The sequence below is a fragment of the Cynocephalus volans genome, chromosome 2 (assembly GCF_027409185.1).
Source record: "Cynocephalus volans isolate mCynVol1 chromosome 2, mCynVol1.pri, whole genome shotgun sequence".
NCBI classification, from domain to species: domain Eukaryota; kingdom Metazoa; phylum Chordata; class Mammalia; order Dermoptera; family Cynocephalidae; genus Cynocephalus; species Cynocephalus volans.
This window is the reverse complement of record NC_084461.1, coordinates 32,475,323-32,494,960: the sequence shown is the minus strand read 5'-3', so window position 1 is coordinate 32,494,960 and position 19,638 is coordinate 32,475,323. Positions and strand designations below refer to the sequence as shown.

Below are 19,638 nucleotides of genomic sequence, written 5' to 3'. Positions count from 1 at the left end.
AGTAAAGCAACTTTTCTCAGAAAAACCCTGAGGATTTCTTGAACACTGAGGAAGTCGCTCTTGGTGCTATGGTGTGAAGAGCTAGGAAGCCAGGATATGGCTTACTGAGCCTTGCCAGTCACATTGAAGTGCACTGTCACTGTCAGCAGTCAATAGGATTGTAACATGAGATGTCTCAATGTCCTATTTGTTGGGTGGAGTTGGACCTTTTGTCCAGTGCTTGGATCTCTGAGGTCATCCAAGCTCAAGATCAAAGGTAATGGCTTGTATCGAGGAGCCCTCAGGATATGACTCAAAGGCAGGGCCTGGATCACCTGGCACAGATGACAAAGCAGCGGAGCTGAGGGCAACACTCTTTAAGAGGACACAGAGTCCTGGGAGGTGAAAGGACCTGTCCAAGTTTCCACTGAGTCATGGCAGAACTGAGAACAGAACCCAGGGCTCCTGACCCCCAAACTTTTTTTTTAATGTTCACTTTTTTTTTTTTTTTTCCCCTGATTTGGCCTTTTCTATTCTAATTACATTCAAAGAAGTAAACATTTTTTGTTGTTTTAGGTTTCTCTTTGCTCACGTTTCTTTAGCATGTTAACTGTTAACCATTGTTTAACCATGTTTAGTTAGCATGGTTTGCCTCTGTTTAGCCAACACTTCCTTGAGTTTACCATGTGCCAATCACTGTTCTAAGGGTACCAGAAGTATGAAGTCTGCACAACAATCCCACTAGACAGGGATTAAAAACACCAAGGCACAGAGAGGTTGGGTGATGCCATGGAGACCTCGCAGCTTGTGAACAGCGGAATCCGCCTTCATCCCAGTTTTATGAGATTTATGTAATACTAAGAATCAGGCCCCAAGACAGCAGTGGAAGGATAGGAGACACCACCCTTTCCACCTCTTCTCTCCTGAGAACATCACATACCCATGTGGGCACACACAAGAACGCATCTTTCCTGGCCTCCACAGTCCCACCTCTGACTCTGACTTAGTTCCTTCTCCCCATATAATTCTCCAGCGGCAGGGGAGCCACACATCTCCTCTGTACCAAGAAAAAGGTCCTTTCCTACTTCACTGCCGAAGGAGCAGCTGAAAGGCTCTGCCCTGGATGACTGACATTTCTACAAACTTCTGACTGAAAAGGAAAGTACTTTTAACTTGGCATGATACTCAAACTGCCAGTTTTTTCCCAAGTAATGAAGAACCTGTTTATGTTATTGGCAGATTTGTCCACAAAATCATATAGAGGCCACCTTCCAGAAGCTTTACAGAAGAACTGATCTCAGTTTTACATTAAAAATAACAAAAACAAACAAAATACTGCCCCTGTAAATACCTTGGACTCATATCTTGGATTTGTTTTGGTAACTCCCTGACCCTTTTCTGTTACCTACTCTCCTGCTAGCATCTATAGCAGAGGTGTTCAAAGAAGTATGTCCAATTGAAGAGAATTGCCCATTTTAAGGTTGTAACTAAGGTTGTGTTTCATTTTGTACTTCAATTTTAAATAACAGCTGGCCAGAGCTGAACAATAGATATATTATTGAGTTTGCTGTGATGTCTAAGTCTACCATTCAATTTTTCTCATCTTACTAAATGTGGCTGTGTTAGGTACATTTTTATATTTTAAACATTACATTGAAGTCAGAGTGGCTTTTAGATCTTAAGGTCCTGCTTTCTACTGCAGCCTCAGGGATAATGCTATTATTGATGATAATAACTAGAGCAGCATGCTCTGATGGGCCATGGGCAACACTGCACACAAACTCCTGCTAGGTTAGTCAAAATCAGAGAGAAATGGACAAAAATGTGTGTTGGTAAAATGACAGACTTTTATCCTAAGCTTTTAGAACTGGAAGCACACTTAGAGACAAATGTGCTGAGTAACCACTTAGCTTATTTGACAGATAAGAAAAGTGAAACCTGGACAGGCCATGGAAATTGTCTGAGATCACATGGAGAATTCAGTCAGATCCTACCTGAGATCTCAGCCCACCGCCTCCTCCCCCAGAGCTTCACTATGCTGCTTCCTTAGTGAGCATATTAAAGTTTGCACTTTGGGGATATAGCAAAGGAACCGGGGGGGGGGGGGGGGGGCGGGCGTTGGCAAGTGTGGAATCCAAAGCAAATTACGAAAATGGAAGAAAACACAACAAAAATGATCAGTGCTATAATGCTAATTTTTTAAGAAGATCACAGTAGTTACCTCTATAAGATGCTCCTGCCTGTTAAATGGCAGGGGTTCAAGAGGATTTTCTGCAATTTTTGTATCTTCATCTCCTGTAAACCACAGACCAGCCTACACAAAATAAAATGGAAATGAAAATTATTAAAGTATTATGCTGAGATGTAATTGTTCCTGTAAAAGCCACAGAGATTGAACAAATTTTGTTTCAGACTCTAGAGCAGTGGTCTCCAAACTAGGATGTGGAAGCCGTGGGGACACAGGAGACTAGAACACTAGAACTTCCATTTAGATCTCTCCCATTTTATCTCAGTTTTTGTAATTTTTATTTTTACATACTTGATAATATATATAATGTATTAGTGCTGTAGTACACGTATATAATTTATAATTGGAAGTTCATATATTGGGGGTGCTAGACATAGTTAAACTGTCGGAGCACGTGATGAAGCTTGGAGATCAAGTGTGCATTAGCAATATTTTGAATGGGTCTGTGCGCCCATAACACTAGCTCGCATTCCACATGTTGGTATTAGAAAATCTTTGTTGAGATCTCAGTGGCCTCTTTTTCATGACGTCCCTCTCTCTCAGTCCACATCTGACACCAGTTACCAAACCCCCTCGACTCCCACCCGCAGTGCCACTCTCCTCTCCCTTCCTTCCAGTCCCACTGCTACCACCCTGGTGTAAAGCCTCAACTGTCCTCAAGCTGTTTTTGTTTCTAGTCCCCCTCTTATTTGTTTCAGCTTTTACTCTGCAACCATTTCAGTTTCTCCGAACTTCAGTGTTGTCATATCACTCTCTGCTCAGAACCATTTTCCACTGTCACTCTTTTGACCACATCATCCCTCCTCCATTGGTGACTTTTATCCCCCTTTCCACGCAGGTAAACCTACACTTCTTTCCAGACCCGGCTCAGATTGTACCTCCTCAGAAAGGTTCTCCCTGATTTCTCCTCTGAACTTCAATTTGGCATTTAGTGCATTCCTTTGGGTGGTGGTGGCATTCATGTCTGCTATTGAGCATAAGGTATAAAATTCTTGGGTTCAATGAACGTATCTTGCCAATCTTAATTTTTATACATGGTAAGTACTTCATATACATAAGTATTTTTTTTCTAGGTCTTGCTCTCTCACCATCTTCCAGAGTGACAGCCCATCCTCAGAACTGCCTACTGCCAAGAGCCATTAGTTTGCCTAACCTGACCCTGGCCTATGCTCAATGTCTTCCTTCCTTCTAAGTATTATCTCTGCTTGGAGAGAAGGCTTGGAATGGCATTGAGTAGCTTATAAGGGGATGCAGCCCCTACAGGTGAGGACTGGGTTTTGGTTTTCTATTTATTATTATTTTTTTATTTGGAACAAAGGAGATGCTGACTATGTGAAGCTCTATGAGGAGAAGAGCCAGAAGCAGATTAACATCCAGCTTAGTCTCAGGCTTTGAATGTAGTGGTTTCTGCACTGATCAGGAAGAAATCCTTGCCCAATGACTAATCTGTGGAGTGTAGATAGATTTTATTTTCTTATGGGAAAATGGAGAGATGAGAAACATTGGTAAGATTTACACTTCTGGCCATGTAGTAATAAAGGGCACAATTATCCTCTTGCCCTAAAGAAGAAAAATGGACAACACATATGAAACAGGATTTTCCAGACATCAGACAACAGACAACACTAGATGGTCATTTCTGAAAAAAGGAAAATAAATGAGAAGCCCTACTAGTGCCCTAGCTCGGAGGGCATTTCCAGCCTACAGCGCTAAGAGGGGCATCCAAATAGAGCCTAGCAGTCTTGTTGAGTTAAGAAGACAGATTTTTGAGTAGAGGGAGGCCCAGGTGGCTAGAATTTGCAAAGCAGAGAACTAGAACTGCACACAGAGAGTGAGAGAATTCTGGAGATGTGCAGAGGGGTCTCCCCAAGTCCTGATTGAGAGCCAATCTGTGGATGTGTAGGTGGAAAATACCAGAGGTTTGAGAAAGAACTACTGGAAAGTAGCAAACTCAACAATTGCTGAGATTCACATAGGGCTGGGATTAGTTCACATTACCTTCAGACAGAGTGGAAGGACTTCCTAATACGTAGAAATTGGGTAAAGCGCCCAGAAGATATTGGCCTAGTAGTGGAGCCAAGTTAGCCCATATTAAAGGCTGCTCTGGACCCACACTTATTATTCTCGACATAACCTTGAAAGGATAAAATTGATTCCAAGTGACATTATTGTGTGCCTGACAATATTTCATGGTAGACAACAAAAGTGGGCATCCAACAATGTCAAATTCACGACATCTGGCATTCGATGTGAAATTGCTAGGCATGCAAAAAAAGACAGAAAATAAGACCCATAGCCAGGAGAAACACCAACACAGAAATGAGACAGATGGTATAATGAACAGACAAGAATGTTAAAATAGCTATTCTAAATATATTTCATTTGATCTAGGAGATAAAGCAAAACATGCACGTAATGAGGAGAGAAATGAAAGATATAAAAAAAGACCCAACTTGAACTTATAGTGATAAAAAATACAATATCTGAAATGAAAAGCACACTGGATGGTATGAATAGCAGACTTGATTCTGCAGAGAAAAGCACCAGTGAGCCTGAAGACACACAGCAACAGAAACTAATACAAAATAAATCACAGAGAGAGAAAAGAATGGAAGACAACGAACCAAGCACCAGTGACCTGTGGGATAACCCTAAACAATCTAATAAACAAACAAATTGGATTTTGAGAAGGGAGGTGCACAAAAAATATTTGCAAAAATAATCCTGAAAAATTTCCAAATTTGCTAAAAACTACAAACCCACAGATTCAAGAAGCTCAATGAACCCCAAGCAGAAGACACATGAAGAAAACCAATAATCAAATTGCCAAAAAACAGTGACCAAAGAGGAAGTATTAAAAGAAGGAGCTACAGCAGGAAAAAAAGAAAGAGAGATAATATCCTATTCCTCCCCCCATGTCTCAGCCATCTGAACAACTGCAATTGTTTCAACGCAAAAGAATTTTCTCTGATTCTTAAAACCAAGAATTCATTCGTATTAGTTTTCTAAAATATATGATATTTCATAAATTAGAAAATTGTTCAAAGTGTTTCACATACAAGAAGGCCGTATCAGAAAGAAAAAATAACTTGTTTTCTAAAACATCATCTATTTAGGCTACCTGAAATGTTAAATGTAGTCGTATATAGTAAGGGGTTTCAATTCATAAGCAAGGTTCAGTCAACCACATACTGCCTCGCTGGATTATTAAGTGATTTCAGTCTAAGGTATGAAAATGCTCTTTTGCTAAAATATGGCCAAAGAATTTTAGGTTTTTCACTTTTCCTTAGAGAACAGTTGCTGTGCTGTTTGGATCCTGGTACATCTGAGACATCAAGCCTCTAATAACATGCATTCTCACCAACAGGAGGTGAGTTGATACTTCAACATCAAAGAAGAATACACAAGTCTGACTAGACATCCCTACATGGCAGAGGCAAGCGTGTGACTGTTGCAGCAGAGCGGGCAGCAAGGGCAATAGGCTTTCAAGCTTCCATTGCTCAGCCAAGATATGCAGTATGACTGATTTTATGAATGCTGTCTGTTCTTCCATTTTAGAGATTGGTGCAATCAGCATACTCTTAAGTGGCTGTTGTGGAGAACTTGCAATTAGCCAAAAGAAAAAAAAAAAAAAGAAAAGAAATGAAAAAGCATACTATACAGACCTTTTCTCCCAGAAAACTTCATTTCAGCAATGCAGTTATACTATTTTATTTTTCCAATGTGGCATTTTCATTAAATCTTATAAAATTGTTATTTTTATTTTTCCCATGAAACAACATGTGGGAGGGGAGTGGTAAGCTGGCAAGTGTTGGAAATCTATAAAAGGCATGCCAGATGGTTAAATGGGCCTCTCCAAATGGCCTTGAGATCCTGAGGCTACAGAGGAGTGGGAACTGAGTGGGCAAGGGCAGAGGGCAGAGATCAGAAATCAGCTGGTCCCCAAACATAGGCAGTGTGTTCAAGTAAGTATTTCTGAGTTTCTATTAAATTTAGCATCCAACTTTCTCTAAGAAATTCACACCTTTGGTAAAGAAGCTTTTTGGTTTTGGCTCAGCACTTTGGTAAAAATTGCCAACACCCTTTGTTCTTCTCATGTTTGTGCAAAAGGATGTTTGGATTGATATCCTGTGTTAATTGGCACATACCGTAAATAGTGAAGGTTGGTAATTTCATAAGCACCCACTTTTTAAAATCTTAAGTCACCTATGGAAATAAAGTAAATTTTGCTCTGCTGTTTTAGTTTTTAAACATAATCACCTTAACAAATTGTAAGTCTAGGACTGTGACAGTGTTCACAAATTGCTTGACTTGGGAAATAAATATATCAGAGCCCAATCAGCCAAACACCTGTCAGGATCAGCCTTGAAAGGACCTCCTCAGTACTCCAGTGTTGTTTCCTCTGCCTCAACTGTATAAGCATGGGAACCTCAGGGCTATTTAAAAACAAAAGAAAAACACGCCCCCCCCACTCCATTAATTAAAGAAAAGAGAAGCAGGGTGATCTTTCAGTGGTGAAATACCTATGTGTGAGGTACAGGGATCCAGAGAGCATCACCCTGTTTCAAACATTGAGCACCTTATGAACATTTCCCTCTTGTTTCTTCTTTTTTTCTTTTTTGTGTCTCCCAACAATGCAAAAAGGTGAGCAATAGGATGAATTCAACAAGTAGGGACAAAATAAATAATTCAGGCCCCTCTCAGCTATGGAATTTCATTCTCCCTCCTTTCCTACTCAAACCTCTCAAAAATGAGTTGACTTTTCCTAGCTTTACTTCCTAAAGACCTATTCATTTCCTCAACCCTCAGCAATCTAGCTTCTCTACTTATTATTCTACAAAAATTGTTATGGCAGAGGTCACCAGCTACATCCTACCTGCTAAGTCAAATGGCCAGGTACTGTGCCACCAGATTGTCCATTACTTTCCTTGGGTGATATCATCCCTTCATAAATTCAGTAACCACCTACGTGATGGTGACTTGCAGTCCCTTTTGTATCTGCCATATCAGATTGGGCATTTCTGTCTTCATTTCCCATAGACATTTCAAACTCATCTTGTCAAAAACAATATCAGCATTCGCCACCCTCTTATCCCACAGGAAAAAAACCCCACTCCTTTCCCTGTGTTCTTTACCACTGTCCTTCCTACTCCTGGAGTATGGGTAAAGGCACTGGGCTTATTAAAAGCTCTGCAGGTGATTCTAATGTACAGCCAAAGGTGAGAACCACAGGTTAGGAACTCAGGAGAAGGACAATAGAGTTTATGTGACTTCTTTCAGAACCTCAATTTTCTGGGAAGTTCTCATTTTTCCAGATCTTTTCCCTGGGGATGGATCTCCTGCCTGGGGTTTTGACACCACCTTTGCTGCCTCTGGGTGCCTACACATGTCAGCTCAGCTGAGGGGCAAAACACCGGCCTGGATGGGCTGCATGACATCAATGAATAATACACTTCTTAGGTCAAAAGGGTTTTGGTATTACTAGTGCCAGCAGGCACTGGTAGCAACCTGCATATACTGCTTGAAAGTGACGGTGCCGGTCTGTTCCTCATCCATGGCCTTGAACCTCTGCAGGGTCTCAAGGAGCTCCTCCTCCAGGGGGATGGGCCAAGGCATCGAGGTCACTAACAGGAACTTCCGCCAGTCCACGAAATCTGAGTTTATTATTAATAAAGATGTTAACTCCTGCAACTAAAACAAAACAGGAAATGTCACTGGAAAATCTGTATGACTCTATCTGGAAGCTCCACTTGCTCTTGTTTTCATAGTAACAGGTTCAGATAAAGAAGTAAGATTTTATATTGGCAAATAGAGCCAGGTCTGACTTTTGCACTCTTTTGTTCCCTTTGTGCTATCAACCAATCCACACCAGACCGTACCTAGAAAGTGTTTTATTTTTTGCTTCCTTGACAATGGTGTTTTTTTGCTTACTGGTATACAAGCAATTTACACACATGACTCCAGTTAACTTTGTACCTTTTCAACAGAGGAAGGATGGAGGTTATAGTTGGGCCTGTGCAAAGGCTCTATAGCCCACAGGGGAAATGCTCTTTAACCATTTCATTTTCTGATATGTTCTTAAGGAAAAGGTTATGATGAACAGCAAGAACTGCCAGAATTATCTACTATTATTAGTTAGGATCATTCCACCTGGTGGTAATAGGTGTAGACTCACTAGTTGAGCCTCATGGTTTCCACAATGTTTCACTGACTGCTGGATCATCACTCGTTCTTCAAATACTGAGCATGCACACACTTTGTGTCTCAATGTGAAGTTCATTCGTTTGTTCATTCATTCAGATTTCTTTGATTGCCTACTAAATGTCAGACACTGTGTCAGTACTGGTTATTTTAGAGCTACTGACTCATTGATCAAATAAGAAGAATGCTCAGAGTTTTGAACCCAAATAAAATGGAAGCTTACTTCAGGTTGGGTGAGGTGCATCCAACTACTAGGAAGATGGTTTGTTCCAAGATTCAGGGTCACCAAGTCGAGCAGAATGTCAGTAAATGCTTTACTTCCTATTATGCCTACAACACAATGAAAAATATTTTGTCATTTATATTATGTGATTGGGTTTATTTTCTTCTAAAATAGAAGCAACAACAGGTATTTGTATAATCACTTTATTCATTTCATGTAAAACTGTAGCCTTTAGAGAAACAAAAAACATTTTGAAAGATAAAAATAATAATCACTTTTCTAATGCTTTCCCATTATTGTTTTTCAACTGAGTCAAAATGTCTTTTTTGGCCTAGTAATTAACTCATTCCAGATTGGGCAAAATACTGAAACTATATACTTTTTAGTTTGGAGTCTTCCTTGATTAGAATACACTTACTTTTGCAAATGTAGGGAGATTTATATTGTTAAATTATCGTATTGAGAGTGCTAATTTAATCATCTAATTGGCTTAATACTCCTAAATAGTTCATAAAATGTCATTAATCTTATAAAGGCTTTGTTCTTGTACACAAATTACACAATAATCAAAGAAATGCTTACTTTTTTTTATTTCAAATTGCATGCACATACATTAAAAAAGAAATAGGAAAACAAAGTAAATGAATCTGATTAAAAAATTTCCAGCTAACCCACACAGCAGAGGTACCTTCTAGAGCCAGGAGAGACTCCTAACATGTAGCCAGATATCTTTCAGGTCCAGAATACATAGCTATTCTTCTTTGTTCAGGAATAAAAAGAATGAGACATAGCATTCTGAAGTTTTGTCTTTATAGCCATATAAGTTTTAGCATTTCTAAAAGTCCACATGAACTTTATCTTTTCCTCTAATCTTTAGGGAAATGCAATAATCTTTCAAAAATGTCAGTGTCTTACACCAAATATAAAGTTTTGAGATTTGCACTTTTCTGGGTAGCAAGAGTGGAACCTTTCAATCTTTGATATAATTGACCTTCCAGTAGGTTGTTCAGAAATAAATTCTGTATCCTTTTTGATCAAACTTGAGTACCCAACTTTATAGAGATAAGAACATTTTCTCTGGAGGTAGAATTTTCAGTAAACTGAGTTCATATGATACCATGTTGGTTTTCAGAAAAGTCAGAAATAAATCAGTCATGTTCCTCAAGATGGAACCATAAATAAAATCTATAAAAACCATGAAGATACTCAAAGTATTAAAAAATTCTGGCAAGGAGTGCCCGTCCACACACTGACCACAACACAGCCACAGGCCTGCCCATGCCTGAGCCCTGGAAGGGGCCTGCCTAATGACTGAGCAGGTGCCAAGGTGAGCGCTGTCCCATGTGCTGACCCTGATGCAGCAATCATCCTATGCCCCAGCCCCACAGGGTCTGCCCAATATCGAACAGGAGCAAAGGCGACACACCACACACTTAACTGAACTGAAACAAGAAGAGTCACCAGCAGAGCCTTCAAAGAGATGAGGAAGTCTTTCCTTTCATAGCCCACTTCAGAGTAATAGAAGAAACAAGTGTCCTATCAGATGACCAAACATCAATGAGAAAATACTAGAACTACAAATAAACAAGAAGATCTGACACCACCAAAGAAACATGGTAATTCTCAAGTACCAGACCCCTTAGAGCAGGAAACCCTTGAGATGTCTAAAAAGGAATTCTGAGCACTGATCTTAAGAAAGCTCAAAGAGATAAGAGAAGAATCAATTAGAGAACACAATGAAACAAGGAAAAATATCCAGGATATGAAGGAGGAAATTTACAAAGTGATTAATACCTTTAAAAAGAATGTAACAGAACAACTAGAAATGAAGGATTCACTCACTGAAATAAAAAACAGAACAAAAAGCTTGAGTAGCAGGCTAGAGCAAGCAGAGGAAAGAATTTCAGACTTTGAAGATGGTCTTTTCAAAATAAGCCAGGCAGACAAAAAAAAAAAAAAAAAAAAAAAAGAAAAGAAAAAAGAATTTTAAAAACTGAAGAAAATATAAGAGAGCTAGCAGACAACCTCAAGTGCACAAACATCCAAATCATGGGTATTCCAGAAGGGGAGGAGAAAGGAAAAGGTATTGAAAACCTATTCAAGGAAATAATAACAGAAAACTTCCCAGGTATAGGGAGAGATGCAGACCTTCAGATTTAAAAAGCCCAAAGATCTCTAAACAGATTCAATCCAAAAAGATCTTCTCCAAGACACATTACAGTCAAACTGGCAAAACTCAAAGACCAAGAGAGAACTCTAAAAGCATCAAGAGAAAATCATCAAGTCACCCATAAGGGAGCCCCATCAGACTAATAGCAGACTTCTCAACTGAAACCTTAAAGGCCAGAGACTTCTGATCAAGATGGTGGAATAGATGGTCTTCAGCTCACCCTCTCCCATAGTCAACCAATTTACAACTATTAAAAAGCAACAACTGCCAAGCTGGGGCTACTAGAGTTCAGTGGAAGAGTAGGAGAGACCTATTGAGTTCATGAAGGCAGGAGAAGCCACAATGAGAGAAAGAAAGGACTGCTGTGACCATTTTGAGCCCTGACCACTTCAAAGGTGGCCCTGGTGAGCACATGGAGCAAGAGCTGGCAAAAGCTGCTATTGTGGCCTTTGTACAAAGTTGCTTGGAGGCTGCATGGGAGAAGAGGGCCTTTGTGGCCCCCAGGCCAGCAAGACCACTAACAGGGTTCCTGTGAAACCCACATAGGAGAGAGGGGCCACAGACAAATGAAAAAAGAGCTACTCAGAGGCCAGTGAGTCATCACAAGAGACTGATGCATGGCCTGTCCCATGGAAAGTGTTTGGAGTGTGGGGGTGGTGGTGGTGGAGATGGGACCATGGGGGGAACACTGGGGCACAGAAAGGACAGCTGATCTGCCCTCCAATCAGCTGGTCAGGAATAAAGAACTGCAGGGGATGCAGTCTGTTGAAAAGACTCAGGCTCAGACCATAGTTTCCATACAATCCAGGTATACTGGACATCACAAGACCCAGAAGTGCTTACAAGGCCAACAATTAAAACCTGAGCTGCAGAAAAACCTTCCCCAGAGAATCAGCAGCAAAGCAGCAATTTAGGTCAACCCAAGGCTCAAGTGCTGGTTCCCACAAGAAGATCGCCCATTTTAGAAGTAACTCAAGGACAACAAATTAGTTAAAGGGCAGAGTTTAAGTGGTGGGAATAGTGAATAATGCAACACAGAACTGAAAGAAAAAACAAAAAACTCACAGATCAGAGACAAAGTTGTGATATTAACCAGTAAAGATCTAATATCACAGAAGAAAGTCTATAAAACCTAGGACTGGAAGCCCCCTGGGCCCACAAGCCAGGGAGTGAGGAGGGCCAGGGGCCTCAGCCATGTCCCCCCAATGTCTGCATCCAGCCCAGTGATGACCACCATGCCACTCCCAGAAGCACCCCAGGCTCCCATGCCAGGGTGGGTGGTGGTGCTAAGGGTCTCAAACATACCCTCCTGACATCCAAATCCAGCCCAGGGTTGACAGAGTGACAACCAGAATTGTCCCAAGCTCCCAAGCTGGAGTTGGGGAAAATGGTGAAGGCCTCACCCATCCCCCCAACATCTGCATCAAGCCCAGTGATGACCTCCAGGCCACTGTTGGAAGTGTCCTAGGCTCCTGAGTCTGGGTGGGGGGAGCAGAGTGTCTCAACCATGCCACCCCAACATCTGCATTCAGCCCAGTGATGACCACTGAGCCACCACCAGAAGTGCCCCAGGATCCCAGGGTTGAGGGGGGCAAGTGCCTCAGCCATGCCCCCCCCAAGTCTGCATCCAGTCCAACCATGACTGAGCCACTTCCAGAAGACCCCTGGACTCCATTGCCAGAATGAGGGGGTGTCATGGGTTTTGACCACATCCCCCTCTTTCCTCCTCCTCCTACCCTATCTCTCTTCTTTCCCCTTTCCCACTCCTCACCAACTTCTCTGCAACAACATGTTAGAATGTAAAATATAATAATAATGATAAGAAAGAAAGAAAGAAAGAAAGAAAGAAAGAAAGAAAGAAAGAAAGAAAGAAAGAAAGAAACCTTACATGCCAGAAGAAAATGGGATGATATGTTCAAAATACTAAAAGGAAAAAATTGCCAGCCAAGAATTCTATACCTAGCAAGGTTATCCTTCAGAAGTGAAGGAGAAATAGTATATTTTCCATACAAACAAAAATTATGGGAGTTCACTACCACATGACCAGCCCTGTAAGAAATTCTCAAAGGAGTCCTGCATCCAGAATCTGAAAAATGATAGTACTATAATGGATTTATGAGAAAGAGCAAAACCTGCAGTTAAAGCCAAAATACAAATGAGAAAGAGAAAGAGAAAAAAGCTAAATTATGTCACCTCAAAAATTCAGCTAACATTGAAGATGAAAGATAAAAGGGGAAGAAAGGAACAAATGATATTTAAAGCATCTAAACATAAAGCAATATAACGATAGGGGTAAACCAATACTTATCAATAACAATCCTAAGTGTAAATGGATTAAACTCCTCATTCAAAAGACACGGACTGAATGGATTAAGCTAGACCCAACTATATGCTGTCTTCAAGAGACCCACCTCACCTGTAAAGACACACACAGACTAAACATGAAGGGATGAAAAAAGGTATACCATGCAAATGGAAACCCAAAACAAGCAGAAGTAGCTCTTCTTACATCACATAAAATAGACCTCAAACCAAAACCCATAAAAAGAGACAAAGAAGCCACTATATAATGATAAAGGGATCTATCCAGTTAGAAGACATATCATAAATATGTATGCACCCAACACTGGAGCACCTAGATATGTAAAGCAAATGCTCTTAAACCTAAAAAAAGAGATAGACCCTAATACGATAACAGTGGGTGACCTGAACAACCCTCTCTCAGCATTGGACAGATCTTCCAGGCAACAAATCAACAAAGAAACACAGGATTTAAATTATATCTTAGACTAATTGGACCTGGCAGATATCTACAGAACATTACATTCAACAACTAGAAAATACACATTTTTCTCATCAGCACATGGAACATTTTCCAGGATAGACCACATGTTAGGTCACAAATCAAGTCTCAGAAAATGTAAAAAAATTGAAATCATTCCAAGTATCTTTTCAGACCATAATGGATTAAAGCTGGAAGTCGGTTTTCAAGATGGCGGCGGCTGCGGCGGCTGGCGCGGAGTAGCTGAGGTGGAAAAGGTGGCCACTGGGCCTCAGGCAGCCGGGAAGCTTGTGGACCTTCCTCTGGCCATCTCTTAAGGAAGGACTGCTGCTGCTGGCCGGTCGTGGGGGCTCAACGCCACTTTGCCTCCGGCAGGAGAGGCTGCCTCATTTACAGGCAACAGCTTTGAAGTGTGGAGCAGGAAAAGAACTGATTCTTAGCTGCAAAACCGAGTCTTGAAACAGGGAACACGGCGCCAGGGCTGCTGTGGATGCAGCCAGGATCCCGGAGGCTGGGGCCGCACTGAAGGCGGCCAGCTGCCCTATTCAGGATTCGAGGTTTCAGGCCGGCATTAAAGAAGATTCCTGGGAGCGCCCGAGCGGCGCCGCGACTGAACAGCCCGAGGCGGCAGCGCCGAGAACACGGAAGGCAACAAACCAGAGACAGAGCGAGCGCCCGACCTGGCACAGCACTGTGAGTGATCCCTAGCACAGCTCCGTTCGGGGGGTGGATGCCCACGCGGCTCCCTCCTGCACCACCAGGCCACTCACTGCCCCAGTGCTGCCTCCATTTTCCCAGGTGCGGGCAGCTCCGCCCTGCTCGGCCATCACTGAGCCCATTTGCCTGGCCTGGCGCGGGGCTTTCCGGACCCTGCGGGCCGGCCTCCTCTCCCACTCCCTCCGCGGTTCTCTGGCGGGGCTGGGGGTGTGGGGCATCCCGACCAGTGTTGGGAGGGCTAGGAAGTACGGGTGGGCCGACTGTCACTCCACCACACCCTGGACTCCGCCCTGGTAAACTTCCTGTTACTGGGAGGCAGATACCATCTCTGCGACCACCAGTTTGGAAAAAAGCCTAACGAATTTCTGGTTGGGAATAGTGTGGTAGGAGAGTTCCCAGGTCCGCTTGAACCTGCCGGAGAGCAGGCTGCAGGCGGGCACTAGACTCGGTTTATACCGGGGGGATACAAAGGTGAACAAGACCCGAGAAAGATCTACACAGTGCTACAAAGGCACCCAGAGAGACTGGTCGTCTGTGCCTAGCAGAAACCTGGTAGACTTCCTGGGCGAGGCGGTGCCGAGCAGGGTCTTGAAGGCCCAGCTGATAGACAAGGGGTGCAGAAGACACACCCCAGCCCAGCACAGTGTGCACAGAGTGGGGAGACGTGTGGCCAGGGAGGCGGAGACTCGACAGAAACCACACACCCGGTGGGGTCGCCACTGCACGATCTAACAGCCTGGGCCAGAGCACACCGAACGGGGAGAAGTCCTGTACAGAAAGTGAAAGCTCAACAGAGATCACACACCCTGTGGTACGTGATCCACCAGCCCAGCAGAGTCCAAGCTGACCAGAAAGGTGGATCCCCGGAGAAGCCCAAGACCCGAGGCAACCACACACACAAGACACTAGAGGCCAACTGAGCAGTCACGGCGGGAGCCATACCAAATTGGCAACCACAGCAACATCCTAGTTAGTCATTAGTCTCAAACCGGTGGTCTGTGAAACCCCCTGCCACAATGAATAAACACCAAAAAAAAGACACCAGAAATACAAAAAATCAAGAAAGTACACCACCAAAAGTTAATAAATCTCATACTCTAGATCCTATAGAACAAGAAGCCCTTGAAATAACTGACAAGGAATTTCGAGTGATAATTCTAAGGAAACTGAATGAGATACAAGAAAACTCAGCTAGACATCATGATGAAATGAGGAAAAGTATACAGGATCTGAAAGAGGAAATATACAAGGAAATCAATGTCCTGAAAAAAAATGTAGCAGAACTTGCTGAACTGAAGAAGTTATTCAGCGAAATAAAAAACACAACGGAGAGTTTAACCAGCAGGCTTGTCGAAGTTGAAGAGAGAACCTCTGAACTTGAAGATGGGCTGTTTGAAATAACACAAGCAGACAAAAAGAAAGAAAAAAGAATCAAGGACATGGAAGAAAATCTGAGAGAGATATCAGACAACCTCAAGCGCTCAAATATCCGAGTCATGGGTATTCCAGAAGGGGAGGAAAATGGAGATTCCATTGAAAACATATTCAACAAAATAGTGGCAGAAAACTTCCCAGGTATAGGAAAAATCACAGATCTTCAGATCCAGGAAGCTCAATGATCTCCAAACGTATTCAACCCAAAAAGGCCTTCTCCAAGACATGTCATAGTCAAATTGGCAAAACTCAGAGACAAAGAGAGAATCTTAAAAGCTGCAAGAGAGAAGCGTCAAATCACCTATAAGGGAGCCCCAATCAGGTTAACATCAGACTTTTCATCACAAACTCTAAAAGCTAGAAAGGAATGGGATGATATTTTCAAAATACTAAAAGACAAAGATTGCCAGCCAAGAATACTCTACCCTGCAAGGCTATCCTTCCGAAATGAGGGGCAAATAGTATATTTCTCAGACAAACAAAAACTGCGGGAGTTCACTACCACAAGACCACCCTTACAAGAAATCCTCAAGGGAGTACTGGGTTTGGTTCCTGAAAAATAACTACCACTGCCATAAAAACCTAAGAAAAATCTAAACCCGCTAGTACAATAAAAATGGCATTCATGAAGAGAAAACAAGCTAACAAAAACACTATCTACAACCTAAGGAACCAACAAACAAAGAAACCAAACAGTAAATCAGAAAGCAAGGAACAAAAGACACCTAAGACAACCAAACAACCAATAAAATGCTAGGAATAAATCAACACCTTTCAATAACAACTCTTAATGTAAAAGGCTTAAATTCCCCAATTAAAAGACACAGACTGGCTGACTGGATCAAAAAGCAGGACCCAACTATATGCTGCCTACAAGAGACCCACCTCACCCATAAAGATTCACACAGACTAAGAGTGAAAGGATGGAAAAAGATTTACCATGCAAACAGAAAAGAAAAACGAGCTGGAGTGGCTATTCTTATATCTGACAAAATAGACTTTAAACTAAAAACCATAAAAAGAGACAATGAGGGACACTACTTAATGATAAAAGGACTGATCCATCAAGAAGACATAACAATCATAAATATGTACGCACCCAATGTTGGAGCAGCCAGATTTATAAAACAAACTCTATTAGACCTAAAGAAGGAAATAGACACTAATACCATAATAGCAGGGGACCTGAACACTCCACTGTCAATATTAGACAGATCATCTAGGCAAAGAATCAGTAGAGAAACACAAGATCTAAACAAGACTCTAGACCAATTGGAATTGGCAGATATCTACAGAACATTCCACCCAACAACCTCAGAATATTCATTCTTCTCATCAGCACATGGATCATTCTCCAAGATAGATCACATATTAGGTCACAAATCAAGTCTCAATAAATTCAAAAAAATTGGAATTATCCCATGTATCTTCTCAGACCACAATGGATTAAAACTAGAAATTAATAACAAACAAAACTCTGGAAACTATACAAACACATGGAAATTAAACAGCATTCTACTTAATGACATATGGGTCCAAGAAGAAATCAAGCAGGAAATCAAAAAGTTTATTGAAACTAATGAAAACAATGATACATCATACCAAAACCTGTGGGATACTGCAAAAGCAGTACTGAGGGGAAAATTTATTGCATTAAAGGCTCACTTCAGAAGAATGGAAAGATGGCAAGTGAACAACCTAACACTTCACCTTAAAGAACTAGAAAAACAAGAACAATCCAATCCTAAAGTTAGCAGACGGAAAGAAATCATTAAGATCAGAGCAGAACTGAATGAAATTGAAAACCAAAAAACAATTCAAAAGATCAACGAATCAAAAAGTTGGTTTTTTGAAAAGATAAATAAAATTGACAAACCATTAGCATGGCTAACAAAAAAAAGAAGAGAGAAGACTCAAATAACAAAAATTAGAAATGAAAAAGGCGATATTACAACTGATTCATCTGAAATACAAGGAATCATTCGAGACTACTATAAACAACTATACGCCAACAAATTGGAAAATCTGGAGGAAATGGATAAATTTCTGGACACACACAAGCTCCCAAAACTGAACCGTGAAGACGTAGAAAATTTGAACAGACCAATAACAATAAAGGAGATTGAAGCTGTTATCAGAAGGCTCCCAACAAAGAAAAGCCCAGGACCAGATGGATTCACAGCAGAATTTTACCAAACATTCAAAGAGGAATTGACACCGATTCTTTACAAACTATTCCAAAAGATTGAAACGGACGCAAATCTCCCAAACTCATTCTATGAAGCAAACATCATCCTGATACCAAAACCAGGTAAAGATATAACCAAAAAAGAAAACTACAGGCCGATATCCTTGATGAATATAGATGCAAAAATCCTCACTAAAATACTAGCAAACAGAATACAGCAACACATACGAAAAATTATTCATCACGATCAAGTGGGATTCATCCCAGGGATGCAAGGTTGGTTCAACATACGCAAATCAATAAATGTGATACACCATATTAATAAACTCAAACACAAGGACCATATGATCATCTCTATAGATGCTGAAAAAGCATTTGATAAAGTTCAGCACTCATTCATGACAAAGACCCTCTATAAGTTAGGTATAGAGGGAAAGTATCTCAACATAATTAAAGCCATATATGCCAAACCCACTGCCAATATCATCCTGAATGGGCAAAAGCTGAAAGCTTTTCCTTTAAGAACAGGCACTAGACAAGGATGCCCACTCTCACCACTCCTATTCAACATAGTGTTGGAAGTACTAGCCAGAGCAATCAGAGAAGAGAAGGAAATAAAGGGCATCCAGATTGGAAAAGATGAAGTCAAACTGTCCCTGTTTGCAGATGACATGATCCTATATATCGAACAGCCTAAAACCTCTACAAAAAAACTGTTGGAATTGATAAATGATTTCAGCACAGTAGCAGGATACAAAATCAACACACAAAAATCAGTAGCATTTCTTTTCTCCAATAGTGAACATGCAGAAGGAGAAATCAAGAAAGCCTGCCCATTTACAATAGCCACCAAAAAAATAAAATACTTAGGAATTGAGTTAACCAAGGAGGTGAAAAATCTCTATAATGAGAACTACAAACCACTGCTGAGAGAAATTAGAGAGGATACAAGAAGATGGAAAGATATTCCATGCTCTTGGATTGGAAGAATCAACATAGTGAAAATGTCCATACTACCCAAAGTGATATACAAATTCAATGCAATCCCCATCAAAATTCCAAAGACATTTTTCTCAGAAATGGAAAAAACTATTCAGACATTTATATGGAACAATAAAAGACCACGCATAGCCAAAGCAATGCTCAGCAAAAAAAATAAAGCTGGAGGCATAACACTACCTGACTTTAAGCTATACTACAAAGCTATAATAACCAAAACAGTATGGTACTGGCATAAAAACAGACACACTGACCAATGGAATAGAATAGAGAATCCAGAAATCAACCCTCACACTTACTGCCATCTGATCTTTGACAAAGGCACCAAGCCTATTCACTGGGGAAGGGACTGCCTCTTCAGCAAGTGGTGCTGGGATAACTGGATATCGATATGCAGGAGAATGAAACTAGATCCATACCTCTCACCGTATACTAAAATCAACTCAAAATGGATTAAGGATTTAAATATACACCCTGAGACAATAAAACTTCTTAAAGAAAACATAGGGGAAACACTTCAGGAAATAGGACTGGGCACAGACTTCATGAATACGACCCCAAAAGCACGGGCAACCAAAGGAAAAATAAACAAATGGGATTATATCAAACTAAAAAGCTTCTGCACAGCAAAAGAAACAATTAAAAGAGTTAAAAGACAACCAACAGAGTGGGAGAAAATATTTGCAAAATATACATC

The 19,638-nt window shown here is 41.2% G+C and overlaps 1 protein-coding gene across 1 annotated transcript in view; it reads right to left on the bottom strand.

Annotated features, from left to right (window-relative positions):
- Positions 1–19,638, bottom strand: part of SPEF2 (sperm flagellar 2) — a 191,094-nt gene that overhangs the window by 18,217 nt on the left and 153,239 nt on the right. Inside the window, exons 31-33 of the mRNA XM_063087801.1 lie at positions 8,652–8,758; positions 7,736–7,918; positions 2,201–2,293 (exon numbers count right to left, since the gene is read on the bottom strand). Of these exons, the coding sequence (XP_062943871.1) occupies positions 2,201–2,293; positions 7,736–7,918; positions 8,652–8,758 (383 nt within the window). The remainder of the gene's footprint in view (positions 1–2,200; positions 2,294–7,735; positions 7,919–8,651; positions 8,759–19,638) is intronic.